Below are 21,323 nucleotides of genomic sequence, written 5' to 3'. Positions count from 1 at the left end.
CGTGAAATGTACTGGAGGGGGCGCTGTCACAAGCAGCTTTCACGGCATTCAGATTGATTGAGTGGGATCGGGATCAAGCTTGCATAGCTGCTAGCTGCGAAGCCCAGAAACAACAATTGTGATTCAGCATGGCCAGGGAATGTTGCAATCGGTTTCTACAGCTCATGGCATGCATGCTTACATTTTCTGCAACCGTACTCTGTTCGTACACTGAGCTTATTGCCGTTCCCCACTCATCTCATGTCAGCACGGCAACCTCATACATATCGCACCTGCCAACAGTCAGACGCGTAGCACTTTGATCATGTGTGAACAATATTTATTATTTGGCACACACAGCGCCCTTTACCTTCCGATGATGTCACTTTACGTCTTATCAGGGAAATGCCAGAAACAGCTTTCAGCATACTGTGACCTCAACCAAGTTAGTACATCCTGGGTCAATGATCCTGGATCAGCCGCTTGTTTGCCTCAACTTTACTCGAGAGTGCATGCCCTTGGAGTTGGACTTTTAATATTAGATAATTGACCTTGAATACCCTTAGAATCGATTCCATGATTAGATTCGCGTCAGTCAGTGGCTAGGCTGTTCCTTGTGTATAATGCACGCTTATTTCACTCCGAACATCTATTCTGTGTTTTGAATACTGTGCCTGCGTACTCGACCAATCTTCTCAAAACATGCAGATTCTGTTTATGGACTATGCATTGACTTTGTCACCTGTGTGGTTGGCTCCCATCTTCATGCTGCTCCTGGTCTACATGTAAGTTCTTAAATCAGGTGTGCTTATAATATGTTTCTTGATAAATATGCAAATGTGCAGTTAGTAATTCATCGTATATATAATGTGTCAGCTACTACCCCCACACTAGCTGTAACTTTTCATGAATCTTTTCACTTTGTTTTAATGTGCTGATGGTCCCATAAAGCATGTGGAAATACCACAGTCTATGTGTAAAATGCAATGTTAATATATTGCATACATTTTACTTTTAGTATAGACTGGAATTCAAGTTGAACAACAACAACAATGCAGCTTAAACATGTATGGGCTGAGTTGACAAGCTACATATACTGTGTATTTGTACATGCTTGTTGAAGTAGAAACAAAAGACATCAAAAATGTAAAAAGTGAGAAAAATCATCAAGAGTAAAAGTTACCAGTCCTTCAAACATTTCTGCCGCAACAAAAAGTACCTATAGTAACAAATGCAGGTTGGAGCCTGCATAGCCCCAAAAATACCAGTCATCAAGCACTGCAGGTTCACATGATCTACTACAAATTTCAATTCATAGCATAATGGCGTTCAGTGTACAAACTTTTGACAGTCTCTGTGCACAAAGAAATCACTTTTGCTGATTAGCTGAAAGACGGTAGCTTTTATGGATTCAGTGGTATATTCACCAAAAATTAATTCACTAACTTACATGTAATTTGCAGATATGGAACATGGCCATACTCACAGTTCAAACAGCTTGGTATTGGTGGTCCAAAACCAGTGCCTTTTGCTGGCAACATCTTTCAAGTAATGTCTGTAAGTGTCAGTTTCTCTCTTGTACATCCTCATGCAGGTATGTTATAATAAGGGAGCCACCATTATTTGTGGGAGGGGGGTTTGAAGAATTGCATTGGGCGTTCAAATCGTTGGCGCTGATATCATCCTTGATAAAATATTATTTTAAGCATATTTTAATTCTTGTCAGGTGATGTACTACCATGATATTTACCGCAACAATTTAACTATTTCATTTGTATCACAGCCTGAAGGAATGCATAAGGTGATCAAAAAGTGGAAGAAGAGATATGGTGAAGTTTTTGGGTAAGAATCCTGATTTTTAGGTCTAATATAATAGCTGTAATTTTTTATAGTATTGTATTGATCTTCTCCTTAAATATGCAGATATTGAAATGAGTACGTCAAGATCTACATGTGTTGTACACAGTATGTGATGCTATCAGCAATAGAAGAACTCGAACATTAACCCTTTGAGTTTCAAAGTCAATTTTTGTCACCTTCATCAAATATTCCCCATTCAATTCTTCCTCAGGTTTTTGCCAAAATTTTGATGAAAAACTGTAGCCAATGAAAAGTGATGTCCACTTGGTCTAAAATTATCAAAATAAAGTCAGAAAAATTCATAAAAACCGGTGAAATGTTCCACTAAAATTTTGGTAGAAAAAAAATTACAGCTTTCAAAGAGTTAAGCGAGTTTGCATTTCAAAATCAAAAAACTTAAACGTTTAGAGAAACTAAGAATTCCAGGGAAAATTTAAACCAATCCCTTATGAAATCAAGAAGTTCAAAATTAGGTACCAGAGAGCAAGTTACCTATATCATCACCAATGTTTGATATTCAAAATGGCCACCATCCCTGTGTTAACTATATGGGGAAAAATTAAATTTCAACTTTTTCACAAAATTAAGCGGATCAAGACTTTATAATTAGTTCATGAGCTTCACATTGAGCCCCAACAAGTGGTAGACCAAAAATTATTGTAAAAAATTTTGAGATTCTGCATATCTATCCCTGAAGAACATTCTACCTCAATAACATTGAACAATAAAACAATCTATGGATTGTATTGACAAGTTAAACTCTAGGCATTTCAGTATTAGGGATAGATCATGGTTCTCACTAGACTTCAATAAGTTAATGGTTGATGATGGTGATCATTCAGATTCATACCATTCTAGAGTTTTGCATATTTTATGTTGAACTTTTATCTGACATCATGATTTAAAAAACTAAATCACAGGACAACTCTGTTCAATGAGACTGAAGCATGCTAGTCCCACACTGAACAACTTCTAAATCAACAGAATCCTAGGGGGTCAAGTTACTTCTTTAAAAACTATGACAGCAGCCCTCCTAGTTGTCTTCATAAGGAAGATCAAGCTCTGTGTTCATCGGGCACAGTTGCCCAAGCTTCAATTTTAAACTGTTCATCCCCAGTTCCCCGTAAAGAGGTCCACAATCACCATTGGTAAGAATAAGTCTGGGTCAAACCATAGCGGTGAAAGGGTTAAGGTTGTGTGTTTAACAAGATCTGGCATCAGATCAGGAAATTTTTAAAAGAAAGTAAGCAGCACCAAACTCCCAATTTTACAATAAAATAATGTGGTTTTTAGCAGGAATGAATATGTATATTAGTGTGCAGATTATAGCAATACCTGGTTTCATTCCATTCCATTTTCAGATTCTACCTTGCAAGGGAGCCATACCTTGTTATTGCAGATCTGGACATGCTGAAGGAAATATTTGTCAAGAAGTTTAACTGTTTCCCGAACAGAAGGGTAAATATAGACATTTTACGTAGTAATTGAGGGAGAAGGGTTATACATGTTCATAGAATTTTGTATATTCAGCATGTCAAACTGATTTGCTATATGCAGTGGTTAATGTATGAAATTATTGTTTGACTGGTGTGAAGTATGATTGGTTTGTTTACTGATTCCACCTATGATTAACCAATCCAGGACTGCATAGTGTAAGCTCACTGATAAAGGTTGATGAGTCTGAAAAGATTTAAAATTTCAACTTGTGTGTTACACTTTATGCATGTTCCCATACTCCTTTTGCGATTTGATTGGTTGTAGTTAGACTGATTATCCCCAGTACGCTACTGATTGTTAATCTATCAATCAGTCGAATAAATGAATGAATAAGTGCTCACGTATGCCATTAAATCATAAACATTGGATAAGGGACAAATAGGCTTCCTTATTCACCCTTGTTGCATTGCATATACTGTTTGAACATCTTATATCGATAAAATACATAGAACAATACAATATACAGCACAGAATGTCTAAGTCGGGACTTCAGGAAAGTCACCTTTATATGTTTCAATCATCCAAGATGGTAAGCATATCACTTATGAACTGTCAAAAAAAGTTGAAATCCCTAATAATTCAACCACTAAAATTATTTTGGCTTTGTTAATTTTCTAATAGTTTGACAATTTAAAATCATAATTATTTTATTCTGGTCAAATTGATAGGGTTTTTACGGTATTTCTGATATGTACCAAAGCTCTGTGGAATTGGTCTCAAAATTTAGCAGCGTCGTAATGAGAAACAGGGTGAATGTACTGCTCTTTCAATCAACATTTCAGAATGGTGGAGTATGCTGAAGGCAGAAAAGGTCTCACATCATGAGGTCAAAAGATGTCACTCTCTGCAACATGACATGTACATTTTTCTCATTTCTAGGCCACAACCATCAGACAGGAGCCACTCAGCTCTGGTTTGGCAGCTCTGAGAGATCAGAAATGGAAATATGTTAGAACTGTGCTGACACCAGCATTCAGTGCTGCTAAGATGAAACAGGTAATCTGCACTTCAGCATTCACTTCTATCAGAGCTCGTATGCAAATTAACTGATATCTATATAACATTTTGGGTGTATTCATGTCACAACAATGTGTACATGACTACCGGTATGTCCAGGATCTCTACATTGCTGGAAAGTACTTGAAAGTCCTCTTGGAAAGTTCTGGAAAAGCCCCTGAAAATGAAATTGAATCGGTGAAAGTCCTTGAAAATTGATAATCCACCCATAATTTTCAAAAGCAACCAAAGGATTGGTCATGATACCCTAAAAATGATATGCAAAACAAGACATGTTATAGTTAAATAATAACACATGAGAGCGAGGGCAAGATCACGATTTATTGCCTGCCCAAGGGATGGTGGTCATGATCGAAATACTGATGATGCCCGAGCCGTAGGCGAGGGCATCATCAGTATTTCGATCATGACCACCAGCCCGAGGGCAGGCAATAAATCATGATCTTGCCCAAGCTCTCATGTGTTATTATCTTTATTACACCGAACAAGCAAACATGCAAAGAAACAAAAAACACAAAGACTTCGTCGAGTACAGTTCGCCTTCCTGAGTCCGGACCTAAGCGTAAAATGTTGTCAGTGCCGAGTCTAGGGTTGCCGCTAAAGTTTGCCGATCTCCTCGGTTGCGTATCCAAATTTGTTGCTTGCATAGTCGCTGAACACAGAAATTGCATTCCTTGTTGCCATTTTCGTTCGTTTGTTGTTTAATTGCATCAAAATATCGTCTGACTGTGCCGATGACAGCTCTGCATGACGTTTCGCAGCCATAAGTTGCCAACTGCAAAGTACAACAAGCGAACGACAATTTGTTTTGCGCAGAAAGGATGCGCAGTAAGTAAAATGACATCATCCATGTAATATCAAATGCAGAGGGCATCATCAAGTTCGCAGAGGGCATCATCACATTTGCAGAGGGCATCATCACGTTCTTTTACATGTCACGTGAGTCGTGTTTAACCAATGGCAGTGCACGCTGAATGAGTGAGGTGTAATAATTAGTTATAAAGCTTGAGATCTCATCAGCTATATAGGTAGTGTGGAGATGCCACAGCTTGTCTATGTTTACACCAGTCATATGTGTCTTAATTTTTTATGTAGTTATAATGTGTTTATGTCATTCCTATTAAATGTCATGATGATAAGTAAGATGCTTTCCAATTTAAGAATGATAAATTGTTCTTTAGATTACTTGAATATTTTTATTGTTTTTCTGATTTTTATCCCTTGAAAACCCATTTAATAAAATTCCATTAAATATTTGAATTATTTTCTTTGTTTTGTCGATGAATTGATAATTTTTAAATCCAGTGATTTTTGCGAAAAAGACAAAGTAGTGACATTGTCAGTAATTCCAGTAAATGCTTATGCCCTGCAGTACAGTATGAATTAAGACATGGAAGGACAGTGAAATTTCACTTATGGGATTTCATTTTTGTCACCTCATTGTCTACAGATGTCAGTACTTATACAGCAGTGCTGTGGAGATTTGATGAAGAATTTAGAAAAATATGCAAATGAGGATAAGATCATTGACTTCAAAGAGTAAGTACAACTCTCCAGGTTTAGCTATGTAAAAAAAAAACCTAGCATGCACCGCTAATGTTTTAGTGGCTTGATTAACTTGTGAATACTTTTAAAAAAAATATGAAACTGATTGAGAAGTGAATGCAGGATCAGCAGACAAAGTTGCAGGAGTGAAGACCACTACATTTATTTTGATGTAGATCCCCGACCATTGGTTTCAATGTGGATTTTCTCTTCGGTGAGACTGACAATACAGTATAATCACTGACATCACTGAATGTTTTCCATTGCTGTTGTCTGTTGAGATTCAGTTTTTTTTTTTCCAAACAAAATATGAATCCCTCCGTGTCAGGATGTGTAACCATGATTTATACTAGAGGTCTCAGATATAAATTACAAAATCTGTGCAAAGTAACAGGTTACTAAGTTTTGACAATATCTTAGAAAATTCGGAGCTGGTGACTAAACTACAGAGTATTATGAAAAGTGGCAGTTTGATGAGACAAGATACACTGTTGAGATCATATTAAGGTAGAACACGCCTCAGGGACAGATAGTTCGACTCTTGAATTTCTACAATTCTTTTCTGATCTACCACTTGTGGGGGCTCATTTTAAAGCTCTTGGAGAAAGAAAAACTTTCACCGGCTTAGTTTTTCGAAAATCCAAAATTTATTTTCCCCATAGAGTTAACACAAGAATGGCTGCCATTTTGAATTTCAAATATTGCAAAATGTTGAGTAATTTGTTTCGCTAGTTCCAAACTTTGCACGATGACCCCAATTATTATTGTTGATTTTGTAAGAGAATGGTTGAAAGTTTCATTCAGGAAAGTTTGAGCAAAAGTTTAAGTCTTTCACTTTTGAGGCGCATACTACCTTAATTTTACCAGCTCTGCACTGGTCAAACACTAATGCAGTCATAGAGCAAGAAGTTCATTGCAATCAGGGGCTTTCATTCTTTACTACTGTCCAGTTCTAAAGCTGTATGATTTCATTATTTGACCATATACCCAAGCACAACATCAAGAAGGAATTTCTATGGATACTCAAATACCAAAACAATTTTATGCATAGAAAACATAATATGTGCTTATTTATTTATTTGTTTGTTTGGTGATTTGATTTATGTTTATCCTTTATTGCTTAATATATTCATTATTCCTATCTGTATATCTTTGTATGCATCTACCTATCTATCTACTTTTCTATCAAATTATCGATCCATTTATTTATTTGTAAAAAAGCAATAAGATAGAAAAATGATGATTAACATTGGCATATGCAGCAAGAGTTCTTTGAACAAAGTTAAAAGCTTGCATAAAAGAGATCTTCCCCCGAAATATACTCAATAAAATAACATATTGACAGAATATATAACACGTACTCATAGTTGCATGTTATGTCATTTATATCTTTTCAGAATCTTTGCTTCATACAGTAATGACTGTCTGTTGAGTACATCATTTGGTGTCAGAGTAGACTCTCAAAATGACCCTGACAATATATTTGTGAAGAACCTTAAGAAGCTGACATCCCTGATAACAAACATAAACCTGTTCCTTATACTGAGATGTAAGTTAAGAATGGTCCATACTTCTTAGGTCGTAAGTTGAGAAGGGTGGGCGCACTGTTCATCAGATGTGCAAATCGTTCTTAAAGTGCAAACACTCTAATTAATTGATACACTTATTCTGCTTTCCATTGATGACACTGCCACGGACTTTTCTTCTCAAGATGACCCAATCAACTGGATCCTGATTTATTAATATGACTTTTCATCTGTTTTTCCCTCCACACAGTATTCTTTCCCTTTTTGAGACCGCTTCTGGATTTCCTGAACTTCAAGGTCATTCCCAATGGCTTGATGGATTTTTTTGTCAGATCTGCCAGTGAGACAATTGAACTCAGGAAATCAGAGGAAAACCCAGTAAGTAATTTAATAAAACTATCCCATAATGCAACTGTCTGCCTTAACTAAAATTTTGTCAATCATAGGAAAAATACTACAGAGAGAGTTCTTGTCATATTCAATTGGTAAATTATCCAACTTATCTGTCTTTCAAAAGAGTGTATGAAATCATTATGTGGCCTTTTAAACCCAATTAATGTAACATGAATGTATCATATTATTCAGAGTGTCCATATTCTTCTGAAAAGTCCTTGAAAATCAATGAATTTGAAATCCTCCTGAAAGTCCTGGAAAATCTTTGAAAATGACATTGAGGACTGGAAAATCCTTGAAAATTAATAATTGACCCAAAATTTCCAAAAACTGGGAAAGTATCAATTGTGATATTGAAAAAATTATGTAAAATGATATATAAAATGATACATTGTAAGAATGATTTCTGGAAAATGGTATTTTGGATCTCAAAAAGTTCTTGAAAATTGCTGAAAAAGTCCTTGAAAGTTCTTGCGTTTTAAGGTACTTTGGGTGTATGGGCCCTGTATTTAACCCTTAGCCAAGCTGTGTAATACTGAGAATTGTTTTTCAGGTTCTTTGACAGTTCTTCACACAATTTGAGCACATTATACTGCTGCTGATAACGGCAGTTAAATTGTTCTCACTAGTCAGTGTTTACTGTCATAGTTAAAATGCAACAACTCAGAAACACATAGTAAACCTTTATGGTGGTGAGATACATAGGGTGCAATATGTTTATTCAGCCTGCCATACAGAACTGCTGTTTGTGACAGCGGAAAAGTTGGATGTAAGTGTCCAGGGAGCTTTGATAATTTACTACCTTATTGTTGTCATCAAAAATGTTTAATCAAACACATGTTTTCAAAAAACCGCATTCAATGCATATATACATGTATGTGGGCAGAGAGGAATAATAAGTATTTTTAATTTAAGATTTGTTCAAGGTTCTACATTTCACAATATCATCTTTTTCATCTCACAATTACTGTAGTGACTGCAGGAAATTCTTATAAACAAACATTCTCGGTAGTTTCTATACATGAGTAGGTATTACCACATTATGATAACTGATAAGTATACAGACAATTATTTACTCATGTCAGGTATATGTGTACATTTGGGAGATAAATTTCCATGACCATTACTGCAGAGATTGGACTTGATGCAGCTAATGCTAAATGCCCATGAAGAAATAGCTGAAGATGATCTTGAAGGTGAAGACAGGGCGCAGCTCTCTCTCAATGAAATTCTGGGTCAGGTCTGTATACTGCCCTCTGTAGCCGGAAACATAAAAAACTTTCTTTGCCATGGGATAGTCAATTTATAGGTTTTAAAGTTCTAGTTTTGCAGTTATACTAGGATAGATTTATGGTTTAGGTGTAGTGCATCAAGTGTCACAGAATCATGTCTTCCATCCTTGTGTAACTGCAAAACTATAGCCAGTGTTTTAGAGGTTTTCATGCGGCTTCTAAGATTCCAGGAAGTGAAAACACAGCCATAGTCATGTTTGGCTACAGGTTTTACATGAACAGAAATTAAAGTAACATGTCACAGTTTTCTGCAGTGACATTATTGAATTGTTTGTCCACAATTGACCGACGGTTAATGTGATGCTAGAGGCGTTTCACTTGTGAACATTTACAGAAACACAAGACTAAGTGTAGATCATTCAATATTCCTGTTCATGCAATTTTAGCCAAACCTGTCTAGACTATTATCTGAGCAACTTTGCAATTTGATACCCAAATCCCTAAAGTCCTCTATCAACTTCCAGGTTAAAATAAGTGAAAACGAGATCCAGTCAGGTAGTACATGCAGAAGCTTTTCCATCGAAGCGAAAACCTCCCTCTATAAATTTGGTATGTGTATATTTTGAACTTCTGGTGGCAATATTATTGAAGGATATTTTACCAAGCCAGGCATCCAGAATGTCAGACATTAAAAAGGATTGCCTTAATTGTCTACAGTCATATGCAAACTGCCCCATTTCACCTCAGCCACACTATCTTCAATGTTTTGCATTATCTTTGATGAAAGACTGAGGATTTTTGTGAGACACTGTCTTTCTAATACGTTATACACTGTAAGCAAATCCAGCACTGCTCTTTATGCTGGCAGTATGGTACTACATTCTTTCCTATAAACACCCCCAGAGCCTGACTTTTTACCTTGCTGGCTATGAGACCACCTCCACCATGCTAGCCTATGCAGTCTACCTTCTGGCTGTGAACCCTGAAGTACAGGACAGATTGAGAGACGAGGTTGAAACAGTCATGCAGAAACATGAAGTCCCTGGGTATGAAGCCCAGCTGGAAATGAAATACCTGGACCAAGTTTGTTGTGAAATGCTGAGGTTGTATCCGCCAGCAGTGAGGTAATGCTACCCTAAATGAAGCATTTTTGCCATAAAGAGTATAATTTTGTAATCTTTCTTAATCAGATGCTGCCGTTTGTTTAATCAAATGTCAGCTGTTTCATTTTAGAAATTTCACAATACTTCAAAGTTTTTGGTCCTTTGCATTTATCTATGTACAAATGTTCAGTTTTCAAAAAGGGCTCATATGCCATTTTTACCATATATGGATATATGAAAATTTGCATATATCCATATCTGGTAAAAAGTATGTTTTCATCCCCTTGCAGATATGGATACACAAATTTTCAAGGCTGACACATCTCCTTTACCATATATAATTACATGTATATGCAAATTTTCATGTCAACCCTGCAAATTTGCATATATCCTTATATGATAGAAAGGCATGTTCGCATCTCTTTTACCATATCTGGATGTATGCAAATTTGAAGTGACCAAGTAATATTCCAGGTCAATGTAGATGGTGTAAGAATGGAAAGGCAGATCTTTTAGACAAAGTCATGATTTTAGAAATTTAACTCTGAGTACATGCCAACTCCCTACTTTTATTTTGCAATTAATTATTAATATCTGCAAGGACTTTGTCATCCATGATAACAATTGTTTAAAATAAAAAATAAAGAGCTGCACACTAGAGGTCTGACATGTACAATCATTACAGTTTTTCACTGAACTGTTTGTGTTGGTTATTTTCCTTTGGTGTTAAGTCCAAAAAGCTGCCATATATCACAAAGTGAATTTCTGAAACCAAAGATGGAACACCATGATAGGAAAGCTATGATCTAAAGTGTAACTTTAATTTACCTTTGTTTTGTTTGTGACTTTGCAGTACAGACCGTCAGTGCAGTCAGGACTGTGTTATTGGTGATGGCAGTGTCTTTGTACCCAAGGGGATGAATATTCACGTACCAATCTGGGCTATCCATCATGATCGCAAAATCTATCCCAACCCAGAGAAATTTGATCCCGATAGGTATGGAAATGAGTCCTTGTTGTTTGGGCAAGCATTGCTCTTCCCCTCACATTATGAACGGTACTTCTTTTTTTGGTTGAAAAACTGTTCTACCTGCATATATACTACAAATGTGTGTTTTGATAGTACAGTGTTATATGTCTTCAAGCGTTATCACATAAGCATGTTTATTATGGGAGCATGCATGCACACTTTTGGCAGTGTATACCATAAACTACACACCGTCATTGTGTCTGGTGATGGCACCTATTCAATATGCCACCCCAGCCTACCAGTACAAATCAATGAGATAACTAACATACATTGATGCCAGATCTTTTTTCAATGTCTCAGTTCACATGAATAAAATTCACAAGTACTGCACATAAAATATTCAGAAAAAAAAATTTGTAGACTAAAATAGAAATCTAGCCAGTATCACATTAAGGTGTGAACAGAAAAGACAAAACTGTATACTTTGTCATGTCTGTGAGAGCATACAAAGTGTGTACAGTCAGCATACAGTCCACTGCTGGGAAAAGGAAGACTATAGCATGTGCACCAATATGCATACATGTTTGTTTTAGTGCATTTACCTGTATGCAGTCCGGGTCAGCTCCAAAATTGGAGACGCTATACATGCTATACCATAATATTTTCCCCCTCTCATTAGCCAATCAGCGGCCAGCGCGCCATCAGTAAAAATTGTATTTCCTGGCAACCTCCACATGCGTCCTTCGTTACGTACGCCATACTGTGTCGAACTCCTGCTCCGTATTCTGTCATAATGTCGAACAGTTGTGTGGCCACTCTGTCAAAACACAATTTCAAAATCGCGTATCAGTTTTATTCTGGCTAAGACAACCAAACCCCATACATCGCTGTGATTCCTAGACTCTGGCTTGAAGTCCTGCGAAATATAAATCATGTACCTACACAGATCGTTCAGAATACCCATTTGTATCGGAGATGGCAGCGATACAAATTCTACCGTATGGGGAACAGTTGTGTGGCCACTCTGTCAACACATTTTCAAAATCGCGTACCATTTTTAGTCTGCGTTTGACAACTACAAAACAGGTATTGTTTTAAAGCTCTGACATTGCTCTTCTTTCTTGCAAAATGTTATACGCGTACCTACACAAATAACCTTTATAACAGTATTTCTAATAGAGATGACGAACATCCACAAAATGATTCTCGGTACTTGAGCGAAATCGATAAACTGGGGGTAGAAATGAATCGTCAATATTTCGAATATTTGTTCACTAATCGGACTCCTTGTTGGACATGACCTTCTGCAGAACACGTGGATTATGTTGACTGTCGAAATTCGTCGAAATTCACAAGACAGGGGCTTAATAAGCGGCCCAAAACTGCCGATCACACTTGGTGGGTAATTTGTGACCCAGCGTGACCTGTACTTTATTAATGATGTAATCTGGTCGATGATTGGCTGAATGCCGGAATACATTATCATAATGAGTCTCCAATTTTGGAGCTGACCCGGACTGGTATGTATCCCTGACTAAGTCTTTACAGTTCTGTCTATATTCTTGTATACCACAGAAAGAGATAATTCATGTGTTAAGGTGGTATGTGCTTCAGAAGTGAAAGACTTAAAACGTTTGCTCAAACTTTCCTCAATGACACTTTCAATAATTCTCTTACCAAAACAAAGATAAAAATTAGGGATAACCATGTAAATTTTGGTCCAAAGAGACAAATTACCCAATATTTAACTATATTTGACATTCAAAATGGTGGCCATCACTGTGTTAAATCTGTGCAGAAAAATAAAGTTTTCTTTTCCTGAAAAAACTAAGACAGTGAAATATTTTTTTATTCCAAGAGTTTTAAAAAATTTGAGAGTCCAAATATATATCCCCAAAGTGCATGATGGTACCTTAAGCATATATTTGCATAAATCCTTTGCATGCTGTTATGATAATATGTAAACATGGTTTTTATATTTTGTGTATGTATTTATGTCCCAAATTACCTATGCTGTGAAAATAACTAGACTTCTTATTATCTAAATTATCATCACTGTATATAGCTCAATCAATAGTTTTTGATAGATCAATACATGTATATGTACCTATTGATATAATCTCAACATTAGTGGTTTGACCTTTAGAGCACCTAAATCTTAATAAATCAACCTCAGATATTGTAATGTATCATGACCTGTAAAATGATATAAATCTTGTACGTCTGGCGCCCTCTTTCCTCCACCTGTGTAAATCTTTTGTTTATTGTCCCCCTCAGATTTTCCCCAGAAGAGAGAGGAAAGTATCATCAGTACTCCTGGCTTCCCTTTGGTGGTGGTCCTCGTATCTGTATTGGTATGCGTATGGCCATGCTAGAGGCTAAATACAGCCTTGTTGAAATTCTTCAAAGATATCAGATAGAGACTTGTGCGGAAACGGAGGTACGTATGAACAATCAGGCATAATTCATCACTTTCATATTGATCATTGCAGGGTTGAAAAATTGACATTTAATTTCTGCCACTCCACAACATTCTTCCCTGAATTGGTTGAGAAACCAGGACTGGACAAGTTTTCACAGTAGAACACACCCCTGTGAAATTTATCCGGCATCACAAAAGTAATCATCAAATGGCTTGAAATGCAGCCACATAGAGTTGTTGTGTGAAAAATAGGTAATGCCATTAACTCTGTAGCCATGACACATTGTAGTCTGATTGCCACATTATCATATACCTACATTCACGTGCCTTTGTAAAGCTATGGGAGAAAGCACCCTCAGATCCGTGCATTTTTTTTACGTATCACGCCCTGGCCCGGTGCCCAAATATGGGCAATCGCGTGCATTTCTGAACTATCTCGATTCTGGTTACTACGCGCGTTGCTACCCGCAAACGTTCCATTCGTACACAAAGCCAGCACGAGATTAGGAAAACGTCTGCTCGCTCAGATCGTACTTGCGCTTGGCGACAGTGGAGCCGCGCAGGTGACATCGGCTTTTATTTCTAAATTCTGGTGAAATCCTGTGTATACTAAGTGCGTGCCTGACATCACGTTTTTGTCCTTCTTACACCTCGATTTCAACCTTGATCTCCGTTGGTCACGTAATAGTACGGATGTTGCTTTGCGCGTTCTCGAATTCTGCAGGTAAACAAATGACGTCATTATGTATGTCAATCCGCGACGGGAAGCGGCCAACGTATTCATGAAAAACTGACACAAATGGCGATGAATTTTGATATCGCAGGCATTTTTATCTCCTGAACAATGTTGAATATTATGTAAACTACATATTTATCATTCCATAAGGTATATGATAAAACCTTTACGGCCCTGATACGGCTTTTGAGGCCCTTGGTCGTACGGCGTACGGGCCCTCGCACGCTCGGGCCCTTCCGCCGTACGACCTCGGGCCGCAAAAGCCATATCAGGGCCATAAAGATTATTGTCAGCCTATAGCACTGAAGAAAACCACATCAAAGTTCTAAGAGTTCAGAATGTGATTGGATAAGGCATCACACATGTACAGGGGCATGTACATCTTCAGTGTGTTTCATTGGTCGAGAATTGTATAATTTGCATATATGCAAATTACCAAGAGCTGCGCCATCCGTTGATTGATGTCACATACAGTGTTTCTAGTACCCATTTGCCAAATTACATGCCACTGATGGAGAACTGTTCATAGATCAGCCAAAGACAGTGCCAGTTATTGTCCAAACACAGTTAAGAACTTTGCTTAAATTTTGTACAATTCTGTAGCACTCTTGTACACTGCTAACTAGCATAAATGTTTTTTATACCTTAAATGTTGAAATATGTCTATTTCATGTCTCATCTCCCCATTGTCTTCAGTTGAGCCTGAAAAAGATTCACACCATGGTTACTTTAATCACAACTGACAGCAGAAATAGATGAAAATGGAACACGGTAGTAAATTGAGGATAGCATGGAAGGACAGTTTCTGCAGGAATATAAGGCTGAATGTTTGTTTTAAACTTCCCATGGGCCGTAATGTTGAATCAAGGATTTGGCTAATGGAGGTTCTCGTTTGGAGTGTAAATTTTGATCTCTTCCAGCCAAATTGCTAGGAAATTTAAAACTCAAAGGAAATGCTGATCACACCTCATGACGGCCCGTTCATCTTCAATCTGTTCCGACAGTCAAGTATCTTATAATTTGCTAACCTTCAAGTTCCAGGGCGCTGTACGGCTGACTTATAATCCAAAGATCACGCTTTCCATCCGCATAGCCTTTAAACCCGAGCTGTGAACTCAACAGCCGCCTGAGTAACACTCCATCTTAGCATTGACTTTGTCAATCCTAAACACCAATAGATGCAAATCCAAGGATTTTCCATTAAGGTACATCCATCTGCAGACTCAAATCCAAGGATTTTCACGCCACATCCATTAGTAAATAACACCATGCCTGCCAGCGAGGCCATGGCAAAGAGCATGAAGCACATCCCGTTGCTTTTCAAAAAACAGGTTTAATATGTGAAGATGTATACCTTCGACAAATAGGAGGGCACGGCTAAAGATGTTCTGTCTACACTTTTAACAAAAATGATAATACGATGTCACAAGGATTTTAGCAATAAATTTGCTAAGTCAGTTTCACCTTTTTTTATGCCTAAACACCCAGTCAGTATTAAAGGTATACAGTCACCTGTATTCTAAATATGGCCATATATGGTCAAAGGGGCATTCCTTGGTATTTAAAATGCCCATGTGAGGGTGCTGTTTTTAAGAAGTGGCCACCTGCTTAAAATCTGTGATTGGTTAGATTTTTTCTTTCCATGGTAACTGTGGCAAAATTGGAACAGGTGACAGTATACCTTTCACTTGCACTGCCAGCAGCCCATTATACTGATGAGATTTCATGAGTATACTATTTCTTCTATTTGAAAAAAAATGAAAGTTATATTTCTTAATTTTACATGAAAATTTCAGTAAAATTTTGCTGTGTGCAAATAAGAGTCATATATAATCAGTGTATCTTACAATTTAATATTTGCATTTTGTCCTATATATGCTGTTCATAAAATGTGTTGTCATATAAGTTGCAATTGTGATTTCTGATGAATTGAGTTTTGTTTGCAATGTATGTACATGATATGTGCATTATGTGTACATTATGTGTACATTGTGTACAATGTGTTGAAGGGATCCTGATTAAGACATTTTCCTGAGAAACATTAATTTTTGGTAATATGGGTTTAAACTATTCTCATTATTTTTGCTTTTCTTCTGTTTTTCCAGATTCCACCAGAAGTTGGCAAGAAAGGGTTACTTTCCCCTGTGAACGGCATGAAACTTAAACTGAATAAAAGGAATTGAGATTCCATTCAAAATTACAAAATCATGAAGTCAAGTGAAATATCACAAATGTTGCTGTGTACAAATCAAGGAGTCAACATTTTCAGCAATGCTTTGCGGCAAAAACCTTGAAATGTCAAAAAACTGCAGTGTATTTACTGTGCTAGGGTGTGTGAAAAAAAAAGTTTGAAATATGATATGAATGTCTTGAAATTTGTAGGAAAAAATATCAAAACTCCTGACAGTAATCGAAGTTTGATAATTTCAAAAATCATATGTGCAATACGGTGAGAAATTGTATTCTCTTGAATCTATCAATAGGGGGACTTGTGACTTGTGTCTAGTTGTACTGTCCTCATAACTGTGCTGCATTGTAATGTATACTTAAACATGGCATAGTGCGGTTTTCATCAAAAATTTAGACATCCCTTCATAAATTGTTTGTGCAGCCCATTGTGTTCCACTTTCAAACTTCCCTGTCGTGTATGGCATAAATGTTAATTTGGCATGGATATGTAACATTTCAAAAACAAAAAATGGAGAAAATAATAAATCAATAATAAAATGAGATCTTGTGAGAACATTAATAAAGAAATCATAGAGCAAATTGTCATCCATGCACCTAGTTTTAAATATGAAAGCACTTTGTAATAAACAATTCTTTAATATTTTTATAATTACAATAATATAATGTAACAAGCATAATTCAATGCATACCAATCTCATTAACTTTCAGTAATGTCACTTACACATTTTTTTACCAATATCTTTTTACCATGTATGAACTACAGTTTTGCAGTCTACTTTCTTAGAAGTATTTTAAAATACATGTACCCAGTATTTGGTTTTATCAATAAAAGCGTGCCAGTGTATGGGGTGCATTGTAATCAATGAAAATTGAATTCAAGTCTGGACCTGAATTATCATTACTACTGATGCTGGACATAAATACACTGTACATCCTGAATGTTGACAAGTCAAGTACTGGGTATTTCAACACACTGTAGGAAATAGAACGCTGATACACACTACAAAGCCGCCAGGAAACTGTCAGTGAGTTAACTTTGCCCTGAAGAAAGTTTTTGCAATTTCAAATTAATCCAAGGGATATTAAATTCAGCAGTGATCATCCACAAAAATCTTTTAAGCTCTCATGGGAGAGGATCCTAATTATGTTCATATCGCTGTCCGAAATTGAAATTTTAATTGGAGTCTCAAAATTACAATGGCAATGGTAAAGAGCGTCATACAAGAGGTCAAAGAGTCTGTCTTATATTATCTCTCGTACTTTTTTTTATCTAGAACTGCAATGTATACATCCCTGTAAGCTTTCCAATTAAGTTTTTCGTCTTTGATAAAGCATGTTTGACATGAAAAATGGTTTTAAATTATGGTGGAGAAATGGAACCTTGTCAACTCCAAGTCATAGTGTCCATTAATATCAGTGACATCTTTGCCTGAGAGAAGTGGATTTGATTTATGATCAGTAGAATGGTGCAGCTCAAATCTTTTCTGACATCATTTGATTTGAACAATGGCTCATGTAGTGTGAGTTTTGTACATTTATCCTTTTCTAATATTTTTTGGCATGAAAGACAATAGACTTCCAACATTGCATACTTGTATGGCTAAATGGCAGATCACCATTTACTGTAAACTCTGGTATCAGAAATCAAATTCTTGCTTAAAATGACAAATTGAGCTGAGTGTGCCCCCTCTTTAGATTCTTGAATGTAAAGTGTGATCTCGTTTTTATGGATTTTCAAAAATAAGCTTAAACCCAAATTAGGCCAAGTAAAAAATATGCATATTTCCGGTAACATGCTTCCGAAAATTAGGGTAGATAGGTGGAAAGAGTGTTTCTTTATTTTTGCTTTTTGTTGGCTGAGACCCATAAAATACAGTAAAAATTTAGCGAATTTATTTTGGTTTTTTGTTTGTTTTGTTTTGTTTTTTAAATACGGAAAAAAATTCTTGGGTTGGCGGAAATATATATTTCCTTATTTGGTTTAAATGAGTGAAGGGTATTTTGCAACATCTTAAGTTTGAAAAATCACAACTACTTACCCAAGTACAAAATTTTACAATACCGTCTTGGTCAACCACTTATGGCGACTCGTTTTGATATTCGTAGTGTACATTAAGTTTTCATCAGCTTATTTTGGTGAAATCGGATATTTTTCCCGATAGATAACACAAGTGTGGCGGCCATTTTGAATTTCAAATGTCGGGGAATGTTGGGTAATTCGTTTCTCCGGTACCACATTTTGCATGGTGGCCCGTGATTTTAATGTCTTTATTTCGAAAGCGAATGATTTAAAGTTTACTTTACGGGAAGTATTTGCGAAAAAACTTTAAAGTTTTGATGTTAATAACGACTGCAATGCAGGTCCGTATACAGTGCTTTGTGAGACGGAGCCTGGCATTACATTACTGTTCCTATATGAGATGTGTCGTTAAACCATAAAACAGCCTTGGTTCATTATTTTGGCTACACAATGTCTCCCACTGTGTGTACTGTATCCTGTATAACATTCAGTAAAGCTATTAATGCATGGGAAATAATGTGTTGATAGCCGTGTCTCGCTCGCTGTTTTTTAGCTTTGGGAAAGGGAGGTTTTCTCTCGCACCTAATTTTGTTTGACAAAAGAATTACGCCAGCTGTAATATCTCTCAACAACCCCTCCCCCCCCCCCCCCCCTTCCCGGAATTGAAAATAACTGGTTCCCACGAAAGGGTTCGTTCGAAAGGAAATGAAACGGTAAGTACAGTTTAGATTAAAAATTTTATTGGCAACTTCGGTGTTAACAGGAATTACAGAAACTTATTACCTAAAGGAAAGCCACAATTTTCTTAGGTAATATTTCGAAATTTTTCAGCGGTCAATATGCCCCAATGTTTGACGAGGGAAAAGGGGCCCGTCGAATTTTAAAAGAGAGAATAACCAGACACAAAAGGGCACATCCACTGAATTTCAATGCGGAGCATGTTCAGAAGAGAACCGTTGACGTGTAGGCTGGGTTTTCTTTCACCGGTGCATTAAACGAGCAGCCGATCTTTGAATTGTAGAATGCCAAGGCACTGAAGAAGAAAACACTTTCCTCGCCGCATTCGAAAAGTGAAGCATGTGATGCGTTGAGATCGTGATTGTCGGTCCAATTTAATCATTAGTTCTCTGACGGCAGCGGCAGACTCTCATTGATACGCATAATCTATCGAGCACGGAAACTCGCCGAGATCTCAGTCTTCGCGGAGACGCAGAAAATAGAAAAGGGCGCTTGGAAAGCAGCGGTTGGTGTTTGCGGGAGAATCGAGCGAGTTCAGAGAGAGCGAGCGCAGCTGGAAGTAAGAAGGAGAAACAGCCACCCTAGGGTTTGATTACAAAAGATAAAAATTCTGCAGCCGGGGAGATGCTGAGAACTGGGAGTGTAATCTTGAAAATATCTCGACTTCCCAAAGGCTGTATAAACCCACACTTTATAACCACTGTCTTTTAATCTCAGTTGAAACCTACTTTGATCAGTTGCTCGTATTAATATGAATGTATTTGAGGTTATTTGGTTCGTTTCTGTCAATCTTTGATATTACTTCTGCATCTTATACAATCATACTCGCATATAAGTACTCTTGTGTGTTCACGTCTGATTTATTCACATGATCATATCAGACTTTTTAATTTCCTGTGTCCAGCCATTCGTGACCAACTGAAGTGCAAGCGAGACGAGACGTGTTTTGAGTATCCCTTTTACATGTTTTTAAACACAAGGAAACACATTTATTAATTGTGTACCCTTACAGTTAATAAGCTATCAATCAACGTGCCGAGTTTACCCATTACCTGTCATTTTCTTCCAGACGATGCTATGTATCGGTATCTGTCAGATCAATGAATAACAGAATATTAAGAGAGTGTCTATTGAAACAACAGTGGTCACAATTTATAGACCCATGCGCTTCATCGTATTCTAATTAGTTGACATCAAAATTCTTGCAAATACCTCAGAGTTTCTACGAATTGTAGTCATTCAGTGAAATAGGCTATATACTACTACTGTGTTACAACAACATTCATTTGTGGCAGAATGTGAAAGTATATGTAAATTTGTTCATTTCTTTTCACATTTCCGCCATTTTCACATACTGATCATTTTACAAAGAAAATATAGAATTTAACATCCGCGTGGAGACCATTCAGTTCTATATGTGATATCCCTGGTGATGGTGACGTGTCGTCTATTGCGAGGATTCTAAATCGTTTATTTTCTACATGTCCACCGTTGGTGTGGCTCTTTTTTCAGACTGGGTGGAGGCGGCCATATTTGAGTGAGGCGTCCGTAGGTTATTTATCCTGTCCAAATTACACATGCAGTTGTGATCAATAATACTTTAAAAAGCGTCGTTATATCAGTACAATTACGGGAAATTATTTCAGCCCGAAAGTAAAATTATGACAGTACTACGAAAAATCATGGCCCGTCGGTCTGTTAATGTGTTTGAACGTAAATGCACTGATATAAGAACTTACAAATAATGGCGCTGCGACACTGTGTTAATTAATCGACTACATTGTACAAATATAATCCTCAGTATCATCGTTTTCAAACTATTCGTACAGCGATGAATTCAGTTTCATCCCGTGTATCAATTAATTGGAAAGTCAATTTTGACAACATAACTACCATTATGGCATAATAGTTACATTTTTCTGTGTCTTCTCAGACTAAATCAATTTTTAGGTTCTTTCTTGGGTTTTCGAAACCCTTTGAGTCCTTGGCATTTTCATGGCGCCATTTTGACAAAATGTCTTGCAGAGACTACCACACCGTACTGGTTGAAACCTTTACAACATCGTGGCATTCCACAATAATTAGCGGGTAGAAA

At 36.9% G+C, this 21,323-nt stretch overlaps 1 protein-coding gene across 3 annotated transcripts; it reads left to right on the top strand.

Annotated features, from left to right (window-relative positions):
• Positions 1-21: 21 nt before the first annotated feature.
• Positions 22-17,344, top strand: LOC139142119 (cytochrome P450 3A13-like). Of its 3 annotated transcripts, XR_011554302.1 has the most exons (15): positions 22-424; positions 688-764; positions 1,443-1,536; positions 1,763-1,821; positions 3,201-3,297; positions 4,216-4,332; positions 5,804-5,892; positions 7,296-7,447; positions 7,675-7,802; positions 8,950-9,057; positions 9,953-10,173; positions 11,006-11,149; positions 12,433-12,642; positions 13,400-13,562; positions 16,386-17,344. XR_011554302.1 is itself a non-coding variant. In XM_070711948.1 (14 exons), exons 1-14 carry the CDS (start codon positions 305-307, stop codon positions 16,461-16,463), a joined length of 1,647 nt encoding a protein of 548 aa, XP_070568049.1. In that variant the 5' UTR covers positions 23-304; the 3' UTR covers positions 16,464-17,344. The 3 variants fall into 3 exon arrangements, 2 of the variants coding, with proteins under 2 accessions (XP_070568049.1, XP_070568050.1); XM_070711948.1 differs by lacking the exon at positions 12,433-12,642 and having other exon boundaries at positions 23-424; XM_070711949.1 differs by lacking the exon at positions 12,433-12,642 and having other exon boundaries at positions 23-764.
• The last annotated feature ends 3,979 nt before the right edge of the window (positions 17,345-21,323 follow it).

The sequence above is a fragment of the Ptychodera flava genome, chromosome 10, assembly GCF_041260155.1.
Source record: "Ptychodera flava strain L36383 chromosome 10, AS_Pfla_20210202, whole genome shotgun sequence".
Classification (NCBI taxonomy): Eukaryota; Metazoa; Hemichordata; class Enteropneusta; family Ptychoderidae; genus Ptychodera; species Ptychodera flava.
Note: the sequence above shows the minus strand (reverse complement) of the source record. Positions and strands in the feature narration are given on the sequence as shown.